This window comes from Pyrus communis, chromosome 16, assembly GCF_963583255.1.
Source record: "Pyrus communis chromosome 16, drPyrComm1.1, whole genome shotgun sequence".
Classification (NCBI taxonomy): domain Eukaryota; kingdom Viridiplantae; phylum Streptophyta; class Magnoliopsida; order Rosales; family Rosaceae; genus Pyrus; species Pyrus communis.
In genome coordinates, this window is record NC_084818.1 from 8,981,429 (window position 1) to 8,999,273 (window position 17,845).

Sequence of the window (17,845 nt, forward strand, 5' to 3'; positions counted from 1 at the left end):
GAGAGAGAGAGAGAGAGAGAGAGAGAGAGAGAGAGAGAGAGAGATGAGCAGTAGCAGCATCAGCAGCTGCATGACAACTGAAGAAGGAGATGCAGTGCATGTGAATGGGATCCTACTACCTGGGTTCAGATTCTACCCCACTGATGAGTTGCTGATCAGCTACTACTTGAAGAACAAGATACAGGGCACAGACTCCCATTTCCGTCACGTCATCCCTGAAATCGATGTCTGCAAGTACGAGCCCTGCGATCTTCCTGGTAACCCCACTAATCTGTCTCACTTTTTCTTCACTACCCTTTTCTGATTTCTGATGGATTCTGATATTGTGTATGCAAATTTACAATCTTGTTCCTTTTTTCTATTCTTTTTCATCCAGAATTGAATTGGGTTTCCATTTTTTGTTTTGTTTTGTGATTCCAGTTCTCTATTTCTTTTGTATGATGCTGTTGTATGCATATATTTATGATCTTTTCAGTTTTTGTGTTTTTGTATCTTAAGAATTGGAGTGCAAGGGTGGATTGCCCGGGTTCAAACCATTGCGCCCCGGGCAAACCCTCCCCCCTCCCCTTAGTATAAACTTAAAGAGTAGTAATATCGCTTGTCGCTCAAGAATTGGAGTGGACTGGTTTCAAATTTTGAACATTTTGTTTTGTTGTTGGATTTCAGCATTCTTCCCACAAGATCATGAGAAGGAGTGGTTCTTCTTCAGCCGGCCCGACTACAAGTACATCAACAGCACTCGCTGCAACCGGGCCACGGATCAAGGCTTTTACAAGATCACAGGCAAGGAGCGTGAGATCAGGGCTGAAGAATCCAAAGCTGTGATTGGGAAGAAGAGGATTCTGACCTTTTACGAAGGTCGTGTGCCGAAAGCAAAGAAGACTGATTGGGTAGTCCATGAGTATTATCTCTCAGAAATTCAGGTGGGTTCTAAACCCACCAAGCAGATGGACTTTGTCCTCTGCCGCCTGAAGAACAATTCAGCTAGTTATAAGAAGCCGAAGGGTTATCCAATCTGGGGCGAATTAGCTGATTCAGGAGCGAATTCTGAAGACGATCAAGCTGTTGTAAATGATGTGCTAACAGAGCCAGTGCAACATCTGGGAGAAAAAGAGCTAGAGATTAGCCAAGTTAGCTTGAGCTTTGATGATGGTGATGATGAAACTGGTGTCTGGAAATTCTCGGATTTCGATGATCCAGCTATGTTTCTAGAGGTGAGATAATCATATGCTTTTTCTGCATTCTTTCGTATGAACTTGCAAAACCTGCCAAAATTTAACACCTGCTTGTTTGTGATTTTTAATCCACCAGTTGTGTGCTGAGATGGGAGAAATTCTGAATTCACCCTCTCAACCGCTGCAGCAGACACCACAGCCACACCAGCCACCGCATCCACATCAGCCTTCACAGCCACATCAACCACAGGATTACTGCCCAACCACACTGCAGGCACCGTTACACACTTTGCCGGGACATGTTTCCTATGTCTATGGTGATTGCACAAGGCGGCAATCTTTAATTCCAGATAATACTTCTTATCTTGAATATAAGAATAATATTTCAACCTGTGATCCCAATGAACAAGTTAGCAAACTTAATGGTGATCACGATCGAGCTACAGAGGAAATGTTTTCAGAGGTGAGAATATGGTCTTTGAATGTTGGTTTCTTCATTTTATATGAACTTTCTAATATGATCAAAACTTCTAACGTTTTCTCGTTATGATTCTTAATCCAGGCATTTTTCCAACCACATGAATGTATGGGTCCACTGTTTGATCCGTTACAAGATTACTTGCTGCTGTCACCAATGAACACGGAACTGGGAGATGGTGTGCATCCCAATAACTATATTGGATGCAATGATGAGTTGCGATCTCCAGATGATGTGGAGATTTAAACTCTTTTCCCATAAAGTTCTTGATCTATCATTGTTGACCAGGATTAGTAATTTAGTATCCTGGGAAGAAACAACGTACCCTACTTTTAGTGACTCTAATCTACCAGAGTCACAAGCACGAGTCTTAAGATAGCAACAGCAACATAGGTTTAGTCGGTATTAGTTACTCAAGAATAGCTAGTGAACAACAAGATTTAATTATCGAAGAACAGCAAGATCTTAGTTATCGAAGAACCGCATGATCTTAGTTATTGGCAAACAGCAATAGGGGACTTGCAAACCCCAAGAGCTCTAGCAAGAGTAAAGCATCACCCTAGTCTACCTTTCAGGAACTGTAGGCATTAGAAACTTCTTCTGCCAGTTTTGGACGATCATGTCCGTGACAACCGACGTACGTTCCCTAAGCCTGTTCCTCTTCTTTTTGGCCGTTTTTAAGCATTCCTTAGTTTTAGAAACTTCAAAGCTTGTTAGGTGAACATGTTAGTTCGAAGAACAGCAGCAGAAGCCAGTGTTTGAGATGTCATCTGGAAAGCTACTCTCTTTCGACAAGTCTAGATTAAGCAAAGATGTCTTTTCTCAGAAGCAGCAGTTGTTTGGAGACCGCGTGTCTCCTGTCAACCAAACTACAAATATTCCTCAGCAAAATTGTCTTTAAATAGTGTTCTCTCTTCATCAAAAGTCAGACGAACCTCAGCAAAATTGTCTTCAAATTATCTACACTCTTCATCAAAAGCCATACACGTACCTCAGCAAGACTGTCTTCAAATATCGTCCATTCGCTTCTATCCACTGGGAGTTGCTCCGAGAAGAATCCGACTGCAAAGCTGTATCACAAGACAAGGTGAGCAATCAAAGCTGAAATAGTTAATAAAAGCTCTTGTATTGAAGCTTTGGGAAGGCTATTTTCTGGTTTCACTCAACTCAGATTGATTTCTGTCAACTCTACTAGCAGGTCAAGGAAGCTGCAGAGTATTGCATTGCTCTTCATCTGCCCCAGAAGAAAGCAAAAACCGAGTCTTTGAAGCAGGCAACTGTAGGTTTCTTTCATTGAAGCATCTCCTCAACACCACTTATCAAGTCCCCCGACGGGGAATGGTATAATACTTCGAACCAAGCTCTAGTTCTAGCCTCGTGCTCAGGCTGTCCTTCCATAGTCGTTTATTCTGGAAATGGCGTTATACAGGATCTGCTGCGACATGGTTTCTGGAGTCTCAAGTATGTTACAATAACCAGACACTAATGTTGATGTACTGGTTGTTGGTATTGAAATTTGAGGTTCCATCCGTAATGGAGTGGTAATTACGATCATTATCAAAATCGGATGATTATGATTGGTTTAATCCTTTGATAACCTTCAGAATTAAACACCCATCTTATGTAAATATTGCTTTGATTAGTTTCCCTGTATCAGCTGCTGCGTTCCTCTGCAGCATTTCTGCTTTTCCTGTACTCCTTTCATGTTGTATTGCAGTTAACGTTGTTTATTTAGAACCTTTCAATTTCAATGGAATTTTGTGCAGTTTATTCTCTTTTGTTTTTTTTTTTTTTTTAATACAACGTTATATTTTTTTTTATAAGGGTTTGAGGAATAAATTGGTATCGAACTAGTATTTGAAACCACACAATAAGAAATATTGTTTTTCCGCTTTCCTTTAGTTAGGGAGCAACAGGAGGAAAATTCACTAGAGCACTGATTTAGGGCATTTGGATATGTCGAGGCTCTTTTCCACCCTCCCTTAAGGCCGAAACTCATCTACAATTGGACGTTTTATCTCAAGCTAATCAAGCATTGCCATGTGTTTTTAACTTTCTAGCCGTGATTGATTGGTTTGAATAACCGCCACAATGGCACTCCAGCTATAGGTAAGTTTCGTTCCTTTGGACACCCCGTCAAGGTTAAGTTCCTTTCGATTTCCAATCAAAGGTAAAAACTCAGAACCACAATAAAATCTGAAAGCTGAAAGTTTATAGTAGAATGCTAAAAAACTGCACTCTATTTCACAACTGTGACACACATCTTACATATTTACACCACATTTTACAGCAGCCAGTCTAACACCACCGCTGTCTTCGCAGAAAATATTGATCTATTTGTTCAAAAGAATAATAAATGAGAATACAAAAGTCTAAACAAAAATTATGCGTTTCAATACAGAGAAAGTTAGGCAACCAATGATTTAAGATCTAAAAAGTTCCCAACTCCAGCACCTTTGTGTGACCAAAAACTTTACCACATGAGCACTGAAGCAGGCCGCTATACATCTACTCATGGCTGACTGAGTTATTACTGTTTCAAAAAAAAAAAAAAGGAGAAAGGAAGAAGGATGTTCAGCTGCAATCGGTCGTTCTCAGAGTAAGAGTCTTCCACACCATAGAATTTGAGAAATACTAAGCAGATCTAATGTTAGCTAATGCGCACCTCCATATCAAATCAAGGCAGAACATCTATTTTATATCGTAAAACATTGTGTAGTCCTTAAAACTAAAGTAATCAGATATATGAGCATCTAGCAGTAGCATTTTCCGTAAAAAATTCAAGATGATACTTCGCTGATAAAGCTTGGTTAATGAAATATGCACTGAAAACGCTAACTTTGGAAACATGTCAAGGACCGTAAATACATTGTCATCTGACCTTTGAGTGCCACAGTGTTGGATGATAAAACAAATAAATCAACGATCAAAATCACAGAAGGACATTCCCAGACCTGTAGAACACATGCTCAAATTAGATATGCGTTGAGTCTAACCAAGTATTCTTGAGGAAAGTTTCAAATATGAGAAAAGAAAAAACGGATTTATTTAATTTGCAAACCATACCATCATTGCAATAAGAAACATCTTGAAGTAACTTGAAATAAATATTGCAAGCAGAAGCTCTTTATACCTGTACCAGAATTTACAACATCACACTCATATGTTTATGTTTGTATATATGTATATATCCACTGAGACAAGACAATGACTTATCTCACTACTAAAGGTTGCTCCAGTTGTGAATCTTTCACACCATGACTCACGGGTGGTCATAATTTGTTCTTCTTCTTCTTCTTATGTGGTCTATATCTTTTTGCTAAACTTTAAACCGTGCTAACCATACCAACTTAAGCCTGACTAAATTCCTACTTGTTCATAGCTCAGCATAATTTTGAGTACCCATTATCACTCTTAACTTTCTGAGCGGTCGCAAATCAAAGATGCTAGAAGGAACTCTCTAGTTCAGTTTACCCCATTTTATCGACTTACCAAACAGGCATGCTTCCTGAACAAGTTTCCATATAGACGGGTAATAAAGCTACGCCTCAGTTAAAATATTCATAGAAATCACTGCCATCCTGGGAAGTATACACGGGAAATGTTACCTGAGTGGTCTAGGGAATGTGCTGAAAAGAATCCTCATAGCAAGTAAAAATGTAGAAAGAAACATGATATTTCCAAAGACGATATCCATCAGCATCTGAAATCAGAACATCCTTTTCTTATTAATAGGAAACTGAAATGCCAAAATTCTCAACCCATCTGTTAAAATTTAATATAAATCATACTACATGCGTATAAACCCCACGAAATCCGATAATGTACCCACGAACCTTTTGAAATCTCCAAAGTAACGAGGCAAAGCTCATGGACAAGCCCCATTCTTCCTTGCTTCTTTCCAAAAAGAGACTCCTATCTACACACATTGCTAAGGCACCCAAAACATATATAAACACATATTATGTAAAAAGAATCAAAATTTAAATTTCCAAAAACACAATCCTGATACGCACGGTAAGGATACAAGCATCCAGCAGAAGAAACCCGAAAGTCGACTTCCACAATAAACCCTGAAAAGGGTATCCAGAAAATAAAATTAGCAACTCCTGGTGACCCAAATTTTCAAAGGAACAGTAAAACTGTAAATTCCTAGAAGCATAATTTTCAGTACCTGGAAAGAAGGAGCTTGTGGGTCGATGACATTATAGAGTAAATGTGTATAAGCTTTGGTCTTGTGCAGAATCAAATCAATTAGAATAATCTGGCAGTGCAAACAAATCAAAAAGTATCAAATTTGTTGAATTTCGAAGGAGAAAATTGAAGGAAAAAAAAAAAAGATGGGAGCTTTACTATGGGTTCGCATTCAATGTACTCGTCTGCAACTGCCTTGCAATTACCCTATTCACAGAAAAACCTAACCAATTTAGCAGCAGAAAAACTCAAAAAATACAGAAAAAATTAAATAAAATAGGAAAAGAAAAGAAAGGAAAAGGGATTTACGCATTTCATGAGACGAATGTTTCCGGGAGAGTATTGGACGAACAGAGTCGTCATGCGACCGCCGCACTCTACGCATCTGTACTCCATGGCGCTCTGTGCCCCTCTCTCTCTCTGGGCACTCTGGAAACACTGGTTCTTCCTGTTTCCGTGTTTGGGCTTCGGCTTCGATAAAAGAAATAAAATTTGGGCCTACGCTGACTTGTGCTCGTAAACGGTGTCGCTTTTAGTTTGAGCTTCTTTGTTTTTTGTTTCTTGTTGGAATTTTTAGGTTTTATTTTTGTTCGATTGGGTTTGTGTTAAGAATATTTACCTCATTATCACTATAGAAAGGAAATGCAAATACTCTTTTTAAGATTTTAACAAATCTAATGATGTATCATCTAATTCACTATAAACACCTTTATTTTTTTTTATTAATTACCATAAACATTTGAAGACGTAGCTCCAGTTTGGTATTATTTTTTTTCATTAAAAATTGCTTCACTTTAAATTAAAGTAGTAAAAAAAATGTTTGGTAAAAATTAAATATAAGGCTTATTTTAAAAGTAATGACCTCCAAACAGCAGCTTTTAAAAGTAGCATGTAGATTACTTTTAAAAGCTGCTTTAATAAAAAGCGGAGTTAAGCCGTTAGAATATTTTTAATTCTTGTAATAAGCTCTCTTTTTTTTGTTGAACAAACTATAATAAGCTCATTAATTTTAAACAATGGCATTATTTATCCTTTTAGAAACAGCTTTTACACTGATTTTCATACTCAGAACACTTTTAAAAATACAATCTATCAAACGTTCAACTACTTTATTTTGCAGCTGATTACTTTTAAATCACAAAGCAATTTATTAAAAAAGCACAGCAATCCGAAACTGGCCCTTACTAAGTTACTATACAATTCTTAACATAACCCCCAATCGTTGTTCTAAAAATTCCCGCCTACAACCATCTACACCTACCTAGGAGTTAGGCGGTTGACTATCGTCCTAATTAATCCTTAGGTGTTTGAAAATTAAGAAAGGGCTCCTAGATCTCCGCATAGGCACCCACCTAGCCATTCTAGGCATTTGTCTAATCCGCAATTCTCACTTATACAGAAAATTGATAACTTTATTTTGCATTTTATATATTTTTAATAAAATGTAAGACACTTGTTGAATACTTGGTTGAACTCTCACTATATGCTTGTCCCCCATGTTTTCAATATTTCCTATACTTTATAATTTGGGTAAATTACACTTTCATACCTCAGGTTTGGAGTCTATTTCAATTCCTTACAACATCTTCAAAACAGTTCAATTTCATACCTTAAGTACTATTTTATTTCAAATAATACCTCTGTTACATTTTCCATCCATTGATCCGTTAAGTACTGACGTGGCTGCCAACGTGGCACACCACGTGGAAAAAATAATAATTTTTTATTTTTAAAAAAACCACCTGAATCTTAAAAAAAATATTGAAACCTAGCTCCCCGCAACCCCCCACCCCCGCAAACAAACCCAGAAACCTTAAACCCTCTCACCCCTCGTCGACCACCTCTTTCTCCTCCATTCTCTTCACCTCCCTTCCCATCAAGAAACCCAGCAAACCCCCACCTTCCCAAAGCCCTTTCTCTTCTTCACCCCCACCCTCCCTTTTCTCACCTACAACCCCACCCACCCTTAGCAAACCTAACTCTATCCAGACCACCACCAACCAAGCACCAAAAAAATTCAAAATTTGAAGGACAAAATTAAATGCATACCTCGTTGTTGGAGCCGACCGACTTGCCGACGAGCAGGGCACGGATGGGGGCAGGAGAAGAGGGTAGATGTTGCAGATGAGAGGAGGGTGGGGGTCGGGTTTTGGACGAGATGGGTCGCTCAGGTCGAGATCTAGGTTCTGGGCGAGGTTGGACGCAGGGAGTTAGGTCTCCGGATAGGGGAAGCAGGGTGAGGTCTCTAGGGGGAGGGGGGAAACAGGGTGAGGTAGCCGAGGGGGGGGAACGTCGAGGTAGGTCGCACCGTAGGGGGTGCGGGCGGAATGAAGGTCAGGGTTTTGGCTCAGGTGGGTCGCCGGGATGAAGGGGGAAGACGAGCTGGGTGGGTGTGGGTGGGGAGAAAGGTTTATGGGTTTGTGGGGGGGTGGTTGCAAGGAGATGGGATGGGGTCTATTTCAATTTTTTTTTTCTTGAGAAAATTCAAGTTTTTTTTTTTAAATTAAAAAATATTTTTATTTTCCACGTGGCAGACATTTGGCAGCCATGTCCACATTTAATAGATCAATGGATGGAAGATGTAACGGAGATATTATTTTGAAATAAAATAGTACTTAAGGTATGAAAGTGAAATGTTTTAAAGATGTTATAAGGAATTGAAATAGATCCCAAACCTGAGGTATGAAAATGTAATTTACCCATATAATTTTTATGTTTTTTTTTTTTTAGCAATTGATGTATGTTAATACGATTATATTTTTTGAAGTATAAATAGACATAATTTATACGATATATAATAAATTTACTTCAATCTGCCTAGACCTACCAACCATCTAGGTGGTAGGCCTTAGCCGCCACCCGACTAGTCTCTAACGTCTTTTAGGACCTTACCCTCAATAGTCTCCCTCTCTCTCTCTCTCAAAAAAGAAAATTATTAATGTATAATAAGAGGAGAAGGAAGAGGGTAGGAAACTTTTAAATAATTTAGGGGGAGCAAAGTTTGAACTCCGAATGCATGGGTGGAAATCCAACATCCTATCCGTTAGGATATTTTCCCACAAGCATCTCTCTCTTCCATCCTTACACTTATGATAACAATCTTAAAAGAGAAAGTAGGCTAGAACCCTAATGTGGTCCATGCAAGTTTGTGCCTGGTTAAAAAGAGTTACTATGCTTGCATCTTAGCATAGCTTAACATAATTGCACTACTACAATATTAGCTTTAGGTGTCGGATAATGGTGGCGGTTTAATAAGCCATTATGTCAGATAAAAGATATCCGACATATCATTCAATTAGTGTCAGATAACAATGAAATCCTGACGGTTAAATCCGACATAAATTCCTGACGGATATTTAGTGTCGGATGCAACCGCCATAAAATTATTATAACCGCCAGTGTTTTTGAATTCTTTTTTTTTTAAAATATTTTTAACATATTCCGGCGGTTTTTAAGTTAATGGTGGCGATTATAACAGACATAAATTATATATTTTATTATTTTTGTTTCTGGCGGTTATTATTTTAGTATTTTGACGGTTATAACTGACACGAACAAAGCAAAACCCTAGTAGCTACACCCATTCTCATTTTAGCGATGATCTTGAGCCCAAAGCCCATACGGCTCTCTCCTTCCGCGAATGTCCACAGTGTCCTTGGTAAGCCCAGAAGCTTAGAATGCGCACACGTGTCGTGCATCAAGAAAAAGATCTCCCTAGGATTCCAAATGAAAAGCTATAAGTTTCTCTCATTGCTTTCATTTCCAAGTGTAATTAGAAACCCTAGGTCCTTCTCTTTCTAGAAACCGAAAGAGGTCTTCTCAATTCTCATTTCTCAAGGCCCCTTCTCAAATCAACACAAACCCTAGGTAGAAGCCATAGCCGTTCATCCATCAACCATGACAAATGTCTTCATAACTCTTGACCTACACAAAATCTAGTCTTCATTGTTGTTCAACACAAACCCTTCACCTCCATTTCTCTCGATCTGAAACTGTAATCCATGCCACCATGGCTCTTGGTCCCGTTCATGAAAGCCATCATTTGCACTGGATCTCAGTAGTGAAACCCCTAAGTCAAGGGTAAAAATCTCATTTTGCGAGAGTACACGGATCTACAAAAAGGGAGGCGCACCAACACCCAAAAGTTCTAGATCCATGGCGGATCGTCCAAGACTCCCCCATCTTTAGGTAAAAACGCAATCACCCCCAAACTTCGGTTCTGATGTTATTTTCAAAGTTTTTTTTGTGCTATGATTTTTACACCCATCCGTGTTCTGATGTATGCACAAGAGCGGACTCCAAAGCTTGGATACGGCTGTAAGAACCCGTAATTTATTTTTGTTTTACAAATATATTTATACTATTTATTTTCAAGGACAATATATTTATTTTATTCGGTTTTCTTTTATATATACATATATCTAATCATTTCTTATATAAAAGGTTTTTGGGTACTTCACTCATATTCTTGTAATAGCTACGGTAGTACTTTGTGCCCGTTGGATTTTACTAGGCTTTCTAAAATAGATGTTAGTTTTGAACACCTTTATCCATTGGCTAATGTCACTGTTTGGTGGTAGTATTCCATGCAAATAGGAGGTGTCAATCCTAGTATTAGGAGGTGTCAACAATTTTGCATGCAATCAACACGTGTTTGTGACTCATAGTTTTATAGGAGGAGCTGTCCATTTGTTCCAATTAGAGCATAGGGTTAGTCGGCATAGCATTCCTATAAATAGGAGGCCATGCTCCATTGTTTTCCCATCTCAAGGAAACATGTAGAGCATGCATCGAAGGTTCAACGTACAGAGAAGCAAGAGAGTTTAGGGTTAGAGAGTTTGAGGTGTGTAGAGATGTTAGTTAGGTTGTCGTGTCAAAACTTGGATTATTGAGGTGAGTGTTCTATGTAATGTGTTTAAAATATTCTTATTTTCTGATAAACAAAAACCATGAGATATCATGGGTTTTGAGCTATTTTTAAATATCTATCTATTTCAAGTCAAGTATGTTAGATTTTGTGAAGTACTTTCAGAGTTATTATATATATATATATCTGATCAGTGAATTGTTTGAGATGTTCATGAAGTATGAGAACTTTGGTGTTGCATTAATCCGAGGGATAAAACATTAGGGTAGAATGGCCATTAGGGGTCACGTGATGAGTTATAATTTATGAAGGATATAATGGACACACAAAGGGATAATGTGATATGGAATTATGTGGCTAAAGCTTTGATATTAATATTGTATTTTCTAGAGTGTGTAAAATGGCATCGCTTGACTGACATATTATATATTCTACTCACTGAGCGACGGTGGTTGTTGCTAACCCCTCACCTATTATTTTACATATGAGTTATTTGGCAAGATAGGTGTTATTTGGCAAGATAGGTGTTAGAAAAGCTGAGGTTGTGACTGAGGAGAAATTTAAGGATTTTAATTTATTGCTTTTGTACACCCTGTAAGTTTTGGAGTTATTTTAATAAGAGGAGTTTAGTTTTTGTTTGTTTTTCATTTTTATTTTTACATTCATTGGCGCATCGGGCGCGGGGGTTTTTTTTTTTTGTTTTTTTTTCTTTTTGCCGATCTCAGGTCCTCGGCGTGACAACTGCATTACGCAAAAGAGATAAAAGACAGATCAAAATCCAAAAGATTCATGCCCTCAGTTGACTGTGTTGGTTTTGCATGTCGAAGATCTATTGATTTGCAAGAATGATAAAGTTTAGGGGTAGTTTGTGTAGGGTGCTCACGGATCCGTTCACTGGTTGTTTTGTTACAGGAATACTCGATATCTGTTCGTTGGAAAATGCAATGAATGCAGGGGAGGCCAACTTGAAAGGGAAAGAAATGATTCAGAAAGTGGTTTATTTTTTTTTATTATTAATATATTTTATGTCGATTTTATCTGACAGATAATGCTTTTATTTATTCGTTATTAATAAATTATTTGTCGGTTATATTTGACACAATTTCTGTCGAGTTTAGAGTATTTTATGTCGGAAAATTCATTTCCTGACGTCGGCAATTCTGTCGCTTATTATATCAGCCACTGCATTCATTTTCTGTCGGATTTTGCTTAAAATTCGACAATAATATATGTTTCTTGTCGGTTATCATAGTGACACTAATAAATGGTTTTGTAGTAGTGTTGAGCGGTGCACAATGACATTTGTCTATATATAGCAATCAACTGTTGAGAAATAAGTTTGAAAAATTGTGCGCTAGCGTGCATTATATTAGGGTTTGTCTTTTCACTAGTAATAAAAAACTCTTGCGCGACAAAACACACATCGTCGTCCAAAGTCACTTTGCGCAACGAAACTCTAAACTTTGTCGCGCAAAGTCCTGCACGACGAAACAACATCATCGCGCAAAGTGACTATAAGTGACAAAGCTTTAAACGTCGTCACACAAAGTCTTCACAAAAATAAATAAAATTTTAAAAAAAAAAATTTAAAATCTTTGCACAACGTAATTCAAATATTTTGTCGCCTAAACCAATTTATTTTCGTTTTTTATTTTGTACATATAACACTTAAGAAATTGAACGGTATATATATTTATTAAGTAGCTTTAAAGTTATTATTGTAGTTTGGATAGGTTTTTGTTAGAAAAATATATTATTGTAGTTCGGATCAAATTTTTGTTAGAAAAATATATTTTAAATTGACGATCGAATTAGTTCATTATATTTATATAGGGTCAAGGAGTGTAGCTGTAAAAAATCATCAAAATCGAAGTTGAAATTAAATCATAATTTTTCGTTTATAACCGTAAAAACGTTTTGTCTCATTCCTTGATCTCTAAATGTTTGTTTTTTGCGATTTTTGGCGTATATGATCTTGAATTATATACAAACAAGTTTGACAATTGGATCGTTGAAACTAGTTTTATAGAATGCGTATCCCATCAAAACAATAGATTCACTAACACTTAAGAGTTTATTTATACTTTCATTTCCACTAATGTAAATATTTTAAATTGAAGATCAAATTTAGTCATTGTATTCATATAGGGTCAAGGAGTGTAACTATAAAAAATCATCAAAATCGGAGTTAAAATAACCGTTAAATCGTGATTTTTCGTTTCTAATCGTCGAAAACTTTTGTCCCGTTACTTGATTTCTGAATGTTTATTTTTTGCGATTTTTGGTGACACGCCCCGACCCCGATATTCCCCGAATACCAGGATAGGCACGTGCCTATCCTGGTATTCGGGGAATATTGGGTCAGGATAAGCACGTGCCTATCCTGGTATTCGGGGAATATCGGGGTCGGGGCGTGTCATTTGGCGTATGTGATCCCGAAGTATATATAAACAAGCTTGATGGTTGGATCATTGAAACTAGTTTCGCAGATGCGCATTCCATCAAAACAGTAGATTCACTAACACTTAGAGTTTATTTATACTTTCATTAAGTATAACATAAGATTTTGTGGTATACATTAGTGTAAATATTTTAAATTGAAGATCGAATTCATTCATTGTATTCATACAGGGTTAAGAAGTGTAGCTATAAAAAATCATCAAAATTGGAGTTAAAATAATCGTTAAATCGTGATTTTTCGTTTATTCATATAAGTGTAGATGTATACATGCATCGCACAAACCAATTTTTTTTTTTTTTTAATATTATAAATTTTAAAATATATTTTTTTTCATAAGTTATTATTATTTTTTTTTAAATTTGGGCGACAAATATCAATATTTCGTCGCCTAACCATTATTTACTTATTTTTATATTTTATATTTTATATTGTTAAACTAAATTTTTTTTTATTGTTTATTACTTTCTTTGTGCGACGAATACACATTTGGTCGCCTAAACCTTATTACTTTCTTTGTGCATAATCCTTAAATTTGGATGAGAGCTAAAAATGAGACGTGGGAATTTTTTTTTTTTTTTAAGACTTTGCTTGACCAATTTTTCATCGCGCAAAACTCTAAAAATTTGGGTGGACACCAAAAATGGGACGTGGGAAGTTTTTTTTTTTTAATTTATTTTTTTAAGACTTTCCACGACCAATTTTTCATTGCGCAAAACTCTAAAAATTTGGGCGGGCACCAAAAATGGGACGCGGGAAATTTTTTTAAGAACTTTCGCGATTAATGTTTCATTGTGCAAACTTGTATCCTTCGTCACGCAAAGTGATACGGCTTTTAAAACCAAAATAACTCATCCACCATTTTCTTAATGTCTTTCTCTACTCTTACCTCTCTTCTCTCTTTCCCTCTCCCCAAACCCAACCCCTCTCTCTCACACTCACTGTCACATCCCAGTCTCGACTCTGCCGTAGCACGATATTATTCGCTTTGGGCCCCGGCCACGCCCTCATGGTTTTGTTTCTGGGAACTCAGATGAGAACTTCCCAGTAGGTTACCCATCCTAGGAATGCTCTCGCCCGAACTCACTTAACTTCGGAGTTCTAATGGAATCTGAAGTCAGTGAGTTCCCAAAAGGCCTCGTGGATGTGGGCATGTACATATAAGGCACATCATTCCCTCTCCATTGATAGATGCGGGATGTTACAATTCACCCCCTTAGGGGCCCAACGTCCTCGTTGACATACTCGCACACACAACAGAGTTGCTCTGATACCATTCTGTCACATCCCAGTCTCAACTCCGCCGTAGCATGATATTGTCCGCTTTGGGCCTTGGCCACGCCGGCATGGTTTTGTTTCTGAGAAATCAGATGAGAACTTCCTAGTGGGTTACCCATCCTAGGAATGCTCTCGCCCGAACTCACTTAACTTCGGAATTCCGATGATTTTCGAAGCCAGTGAGTCCCCAAAAGGCCTCGTGCTATATGGAGGTGGGCAAGTACATATAAGGCACATCACCCCCTCTCCATTGGTCGATGTGGGATGTTACACTCACTCCTCTCACTTAATCTCTCTTCTCTTTCTTCACTTTCTCTTTCATCTCTCTCTCACTATCTCCTCTAATTCTCTCACACTCACTCTTTCCTCTCATTCTCACTCACTCTCAATCTTGCCAAAAGGTATAGTTGTAACGCCCCGCCCCGAAATATTTATTTCGGGAAATAATATTGGTGATAGGCCCAAACTAAACTTCGTTTTATTTAGCTACTATTAATCACGATTTTTTACTTAAATTCCTTAATTCCTCATAACACTATAATCATATTTTAATTACCAAAGCATATGTTTGGATTACCAATTAAATCTCCATATTTCTTCTATTAAATCAACTTCTCAACAAAAGTTTAATTCTTGATTATCCAATTATGAGGTACTCCTAAAATATATAACCCAACTCATTTACCAAGAATATAAGGTAAATTTTGTAAATTAATCACCCAATTACTCTTCTTAGACAAATTTCAGCGAAAGATTAATCTCGGTTATGTTAATCTAGGTTATGTTAAGGCTGCATCTAACCCCCGTTAGACTGCCTACGTACCCTTGAACATGATCAAACCTTTCGTAGTTCACCATTCCATTTCCTAACTCATTTCTGAAAAATATTTAAGTAACTCACAATCACTAACTAGGTTCAAACAAGTGAATCACACCAAATGTATATTAAATATGGATTCAGAACATCAAAATTAGCGTAAAAAGACGGCATTAGCTCACTGGCCACGCGCCGCCACACATGGGGGTCGGCCGCCTTGACTTGCCGAAACATTCAACTATTTAAATAAAATTACCAAATTTTACAGGAAAGTAGATCTCAATGAGAGGAACAACTTTCATACCTAGGTCGAAATCCAATTCGGCTGGGAAAAGCCCCAATTTCACTCAATTCCGCCAGAACCCTAGAATTTAGGTGTCCTTGATTCTACTCCATAACAACTCCAATGCCCCCAAACTTGTTTGGGCTTTGTTCCTGGGCTCAAGATGAGGGTTGTGGTGGTGGAAATTGAAAGAAATTGTTTCAGAATTGGTGGTTCTTTGACAAGGTACCACCGCATCCATTAGTGCGGGTTTCACCAATTCAAGGCCAATTATTCTCATTTTTGGGGTGGAAATGGTAGATGGGTCGATGGGAAATGTTTTCCTGATAGTGAGTGGTGTCAACTCGCCGGAAAACACCATGGATTGCATCGGAAATCATGGATGCCTCCGGGTCAAGTTACTCGGGTCAAAGGGAACCCGGTTCCCTCATTCTCCCCTCTCTCCTTTCCCTCATTTCTTCCTCTCCTTCCTTTTTCATCTCAGCCACCCACGTGGCACTCCCATTGCTCCAGATTTTCTGGAGCCTTCTAGTTCAAGTCAAAATTACAAAAATGTCCCTAATTTTAAACGTTAATAACTCTTTCGTTATAACTCTGTTTTCACGAATGGTTTGCGCATACGCATACGCGTTCGTGAGATTGAGTTCTATTAAAAAATATAAATTGTGACCTCGAACGGTCGATGGATTTTAAACAATTAGTTTCCAAACTTCACTCTTTATAACTAGTTTTAATTAAAATCTAAATTCAAATTAATTAATATAAATTCCTGAAAAATAATATAAAATCTCAATTCAATTTTTCATAACCTTACATTTCTTTATTTTCGATTTTTCTCCACATTTTCGTATATTTAAAATTTCAAGGTATTACAATATTTTCCCCAAATTTTTTTTTTTTCATTAATATGTGTGTTTGGAGTTAGTTTTGAGTTTGGTGCGGGGTTTGGGGTCGAGTATAAGATGAGAAGTGGAATTTGGGTTCGGATTTGGGGTATACCAATTTTAGGGGAGATTATGCCAATTTTTTGTTATTTTTCTGTTATTTGACCTTTTTTTTTTTTTTTTTTTTTTTTGGTAGGGAATTGTCAAGACTTTGACAACTAAAGGTTAGGATTAGGACACTATCGAAACATATCCCCCGCCACTAACACCACAATAGACTCGTATTATGATTTTATTATTGTACTTTGTTAATTTATGTGTACATTTTGAATATATTATAAATATTAGATAATTTGATCACTATTTTTCATATGTAATATTATTTTGAATATGTCAATTTAAATTAAAGTAATTAAAAAAAATAAAATCATAGAAGTAAATTAAATTAAAAAAGTAAAAATTCGAAAAATCATGCGATCCCAAATATTTCGTTGTGTAAACAATTAATATAATTAAATTAATATAAGAGAAATAATAAAACAAAAGTCAAAAACATTGCGCGACAAAATATTTTTTGTCGCGCAAAATATTAAATTAATTTATTTTAATTAAAACAAAAATTTTAAATTTTAAATATTTCATCGTGCAAAGTTTTGCACGACGTTAATCTTTGTCACGCAAAGCTACTTTGCGAGACAAAGATTAATTTTCGTCACGCAAACTCTATCGTCACGAGCTTTGTGAGACGAACCATGCGCGACCAAACTTTCGTCGCAAAAGGTTTTGCACTATGAATTTGAACTTTGTGCAACAAACTTGTTTCGTCGTGCAAAGTGTTTTTTGTAGTAGTGTCTACCTTTAGCCATGTGACATGTTCATCACCATCATCATTGTGCCTTCTAATATTAAGCCTCGATAACGTATATAGGATGGGCACTCTCAGACCATTGCTAGACTTGATTACTAGTTGGCATGGTATATGATCGTTCCAACAAACTCACCAATTGCTATAATTAAGCTTTTCCTTCTATACATAATGTCGATATATAGACGTTTAGTTGTGCTTCTAAATTTCATTTTTCAGGTTTGGATTGTTGTTGATGCATCGTTAAATTAACCAGCAACATTGCTAGGGTTGATTGCCAGATGAATATATTACCAACAATTTAGGGTTTTTGCTTTCATAAGCAACCCAGTGACCCTTGTCCAAGTTGAAGTTGATCAGGAAGATTAACAGCAGCTGCGAACAATTGAGGGTAACTGCAGCTGTGAAAACAATCAACCATAATCCAGATTTTTCATGGCCGGCACCACAATCTTGTTTAGTTACACGAGAGGGATTGATATTATAACAATGGAAATCTGCAAATAAATCGAAATAAATAGAAAAACTATTACTTTATGCAGTTTC

At 37.1% G+C, this 17,845-nt stretch overlaps 2 protein-coding genes across 3 annotated transcripts; one reads left to right on the forward strand and one right to left on the reverse strand.

Moving 5' to 3' along the window:
* The first annotated feature begins 12 nt into the window (after positions 1–12).
* On the forward strand, positions 13–3,420 carry LOC137721192 (NAC domain-containing protein 19-like). 2 transcript variants are annotated; one of them, XM_068460298.1, is made up of 5 exons: positions 13–257; positions 667–1,214; positions 1,312–1,638; positions 1,738–2,740; positions 2,849–3,420. In XM_068460298.1, the coding sequence occupies exons 1-4, from the start codon at positions 44–46 to the stop codon at positions 1,897–1,899; spliced, it is 1,251 nt and encodes a 416-aa protein (XP_068316399.1). In that variant the 5' UTR covers positions 13–43; the 3' UTR covers positions 1,900–2,740; positions 2,849–3,420. The 2 variants fall into 2 exon arrangements, with proteins under 2 accessions (XP_068316399.1, XP_068316398.1); XM_068460297.1 differs by having other exon boundaries at positions 2,852–3,420.
* Positions 3,421–3,855: 435 nt separating this feature from the next.
* Positions 3,856–6,355, reverse strand: LOC137721131 (protein ARV 2-like). Its single transcript, XM_068460244.1, has 9 exons — positions 6,157–6,355; positions 6,007–6,054; positions 5,828–5,917; positions 5,681–5,726; positions 5,490–5,572; positions 5,262–5,356; positions 4,720–4,786; positions 4,535–4,607; positions 3,856–4,186 (listed from the first exon to the last, which is right to left on the reverse strand). Exons 1-9 carry the CDS (start codon positions 6,241–6,243, stop codon positions 4,077–4,079), a joined length of 699 nt encoding a protein of 232 aa, XP_068316345.1. The 5' UTR covers positions 6,244–6,355; the 3' UTR covers positions 3,856–4,076.
* Positions 6,356–17,845: the final 11,490 nt, after the last annotated feature.

What these genes read in the sequence shown, in the direction of transcription:
- LOC137721192 (XM_068460298.1), top strand. Translation starts at nt 44, where the DNA reads ATGAGCAGTAGCAGCATCAGCAGCTGCATGACAACTGAAGAAGGAGAT. An exon ending in CGAGCCCTGCGATCTTCCTG is followed by an intron (nt 258 to 666) that starts GTAACCCCACTA and finishes GTTGGATTTCAG; the next exon opens with CATTCTTCCCACAAGATCAT. An exon ending in CAGAGGAAATGTTTTCAGAG is followed by an intron (nt 1,639 to 1,737) that starts GTGAGAATATGG and finishes TTCTTAATCCAG; the next exon opens with GCATTTTTCCAACCACATGA.
- LOC137721131 (XM_068460244.1), bottom strand. Translation starts at nt 6,243, where the DNA reads ATGGAGTACAGATGCGTAGAGTGCGGCGGTCGCATGACGACTCTGTTC. An exon ending in CACAAGCTCCTTCTTTCCAG is followed by an intron (nt 5,727 to 5,827) that starts GTACTGAAAATT and finishes TACCCTTTTCAG; the next exon opens with GGTTTATTGTGGAAGTCGAC. An exon ending in TACTTTGGAGATTTCAAAAG is followed by an intron (nt 5,357 to 5,489) that starts GTTCGTGGGTAC and finishes TTCTGATTTCAG; the next exon opens with ATGCTGATGGATATCGTCTT.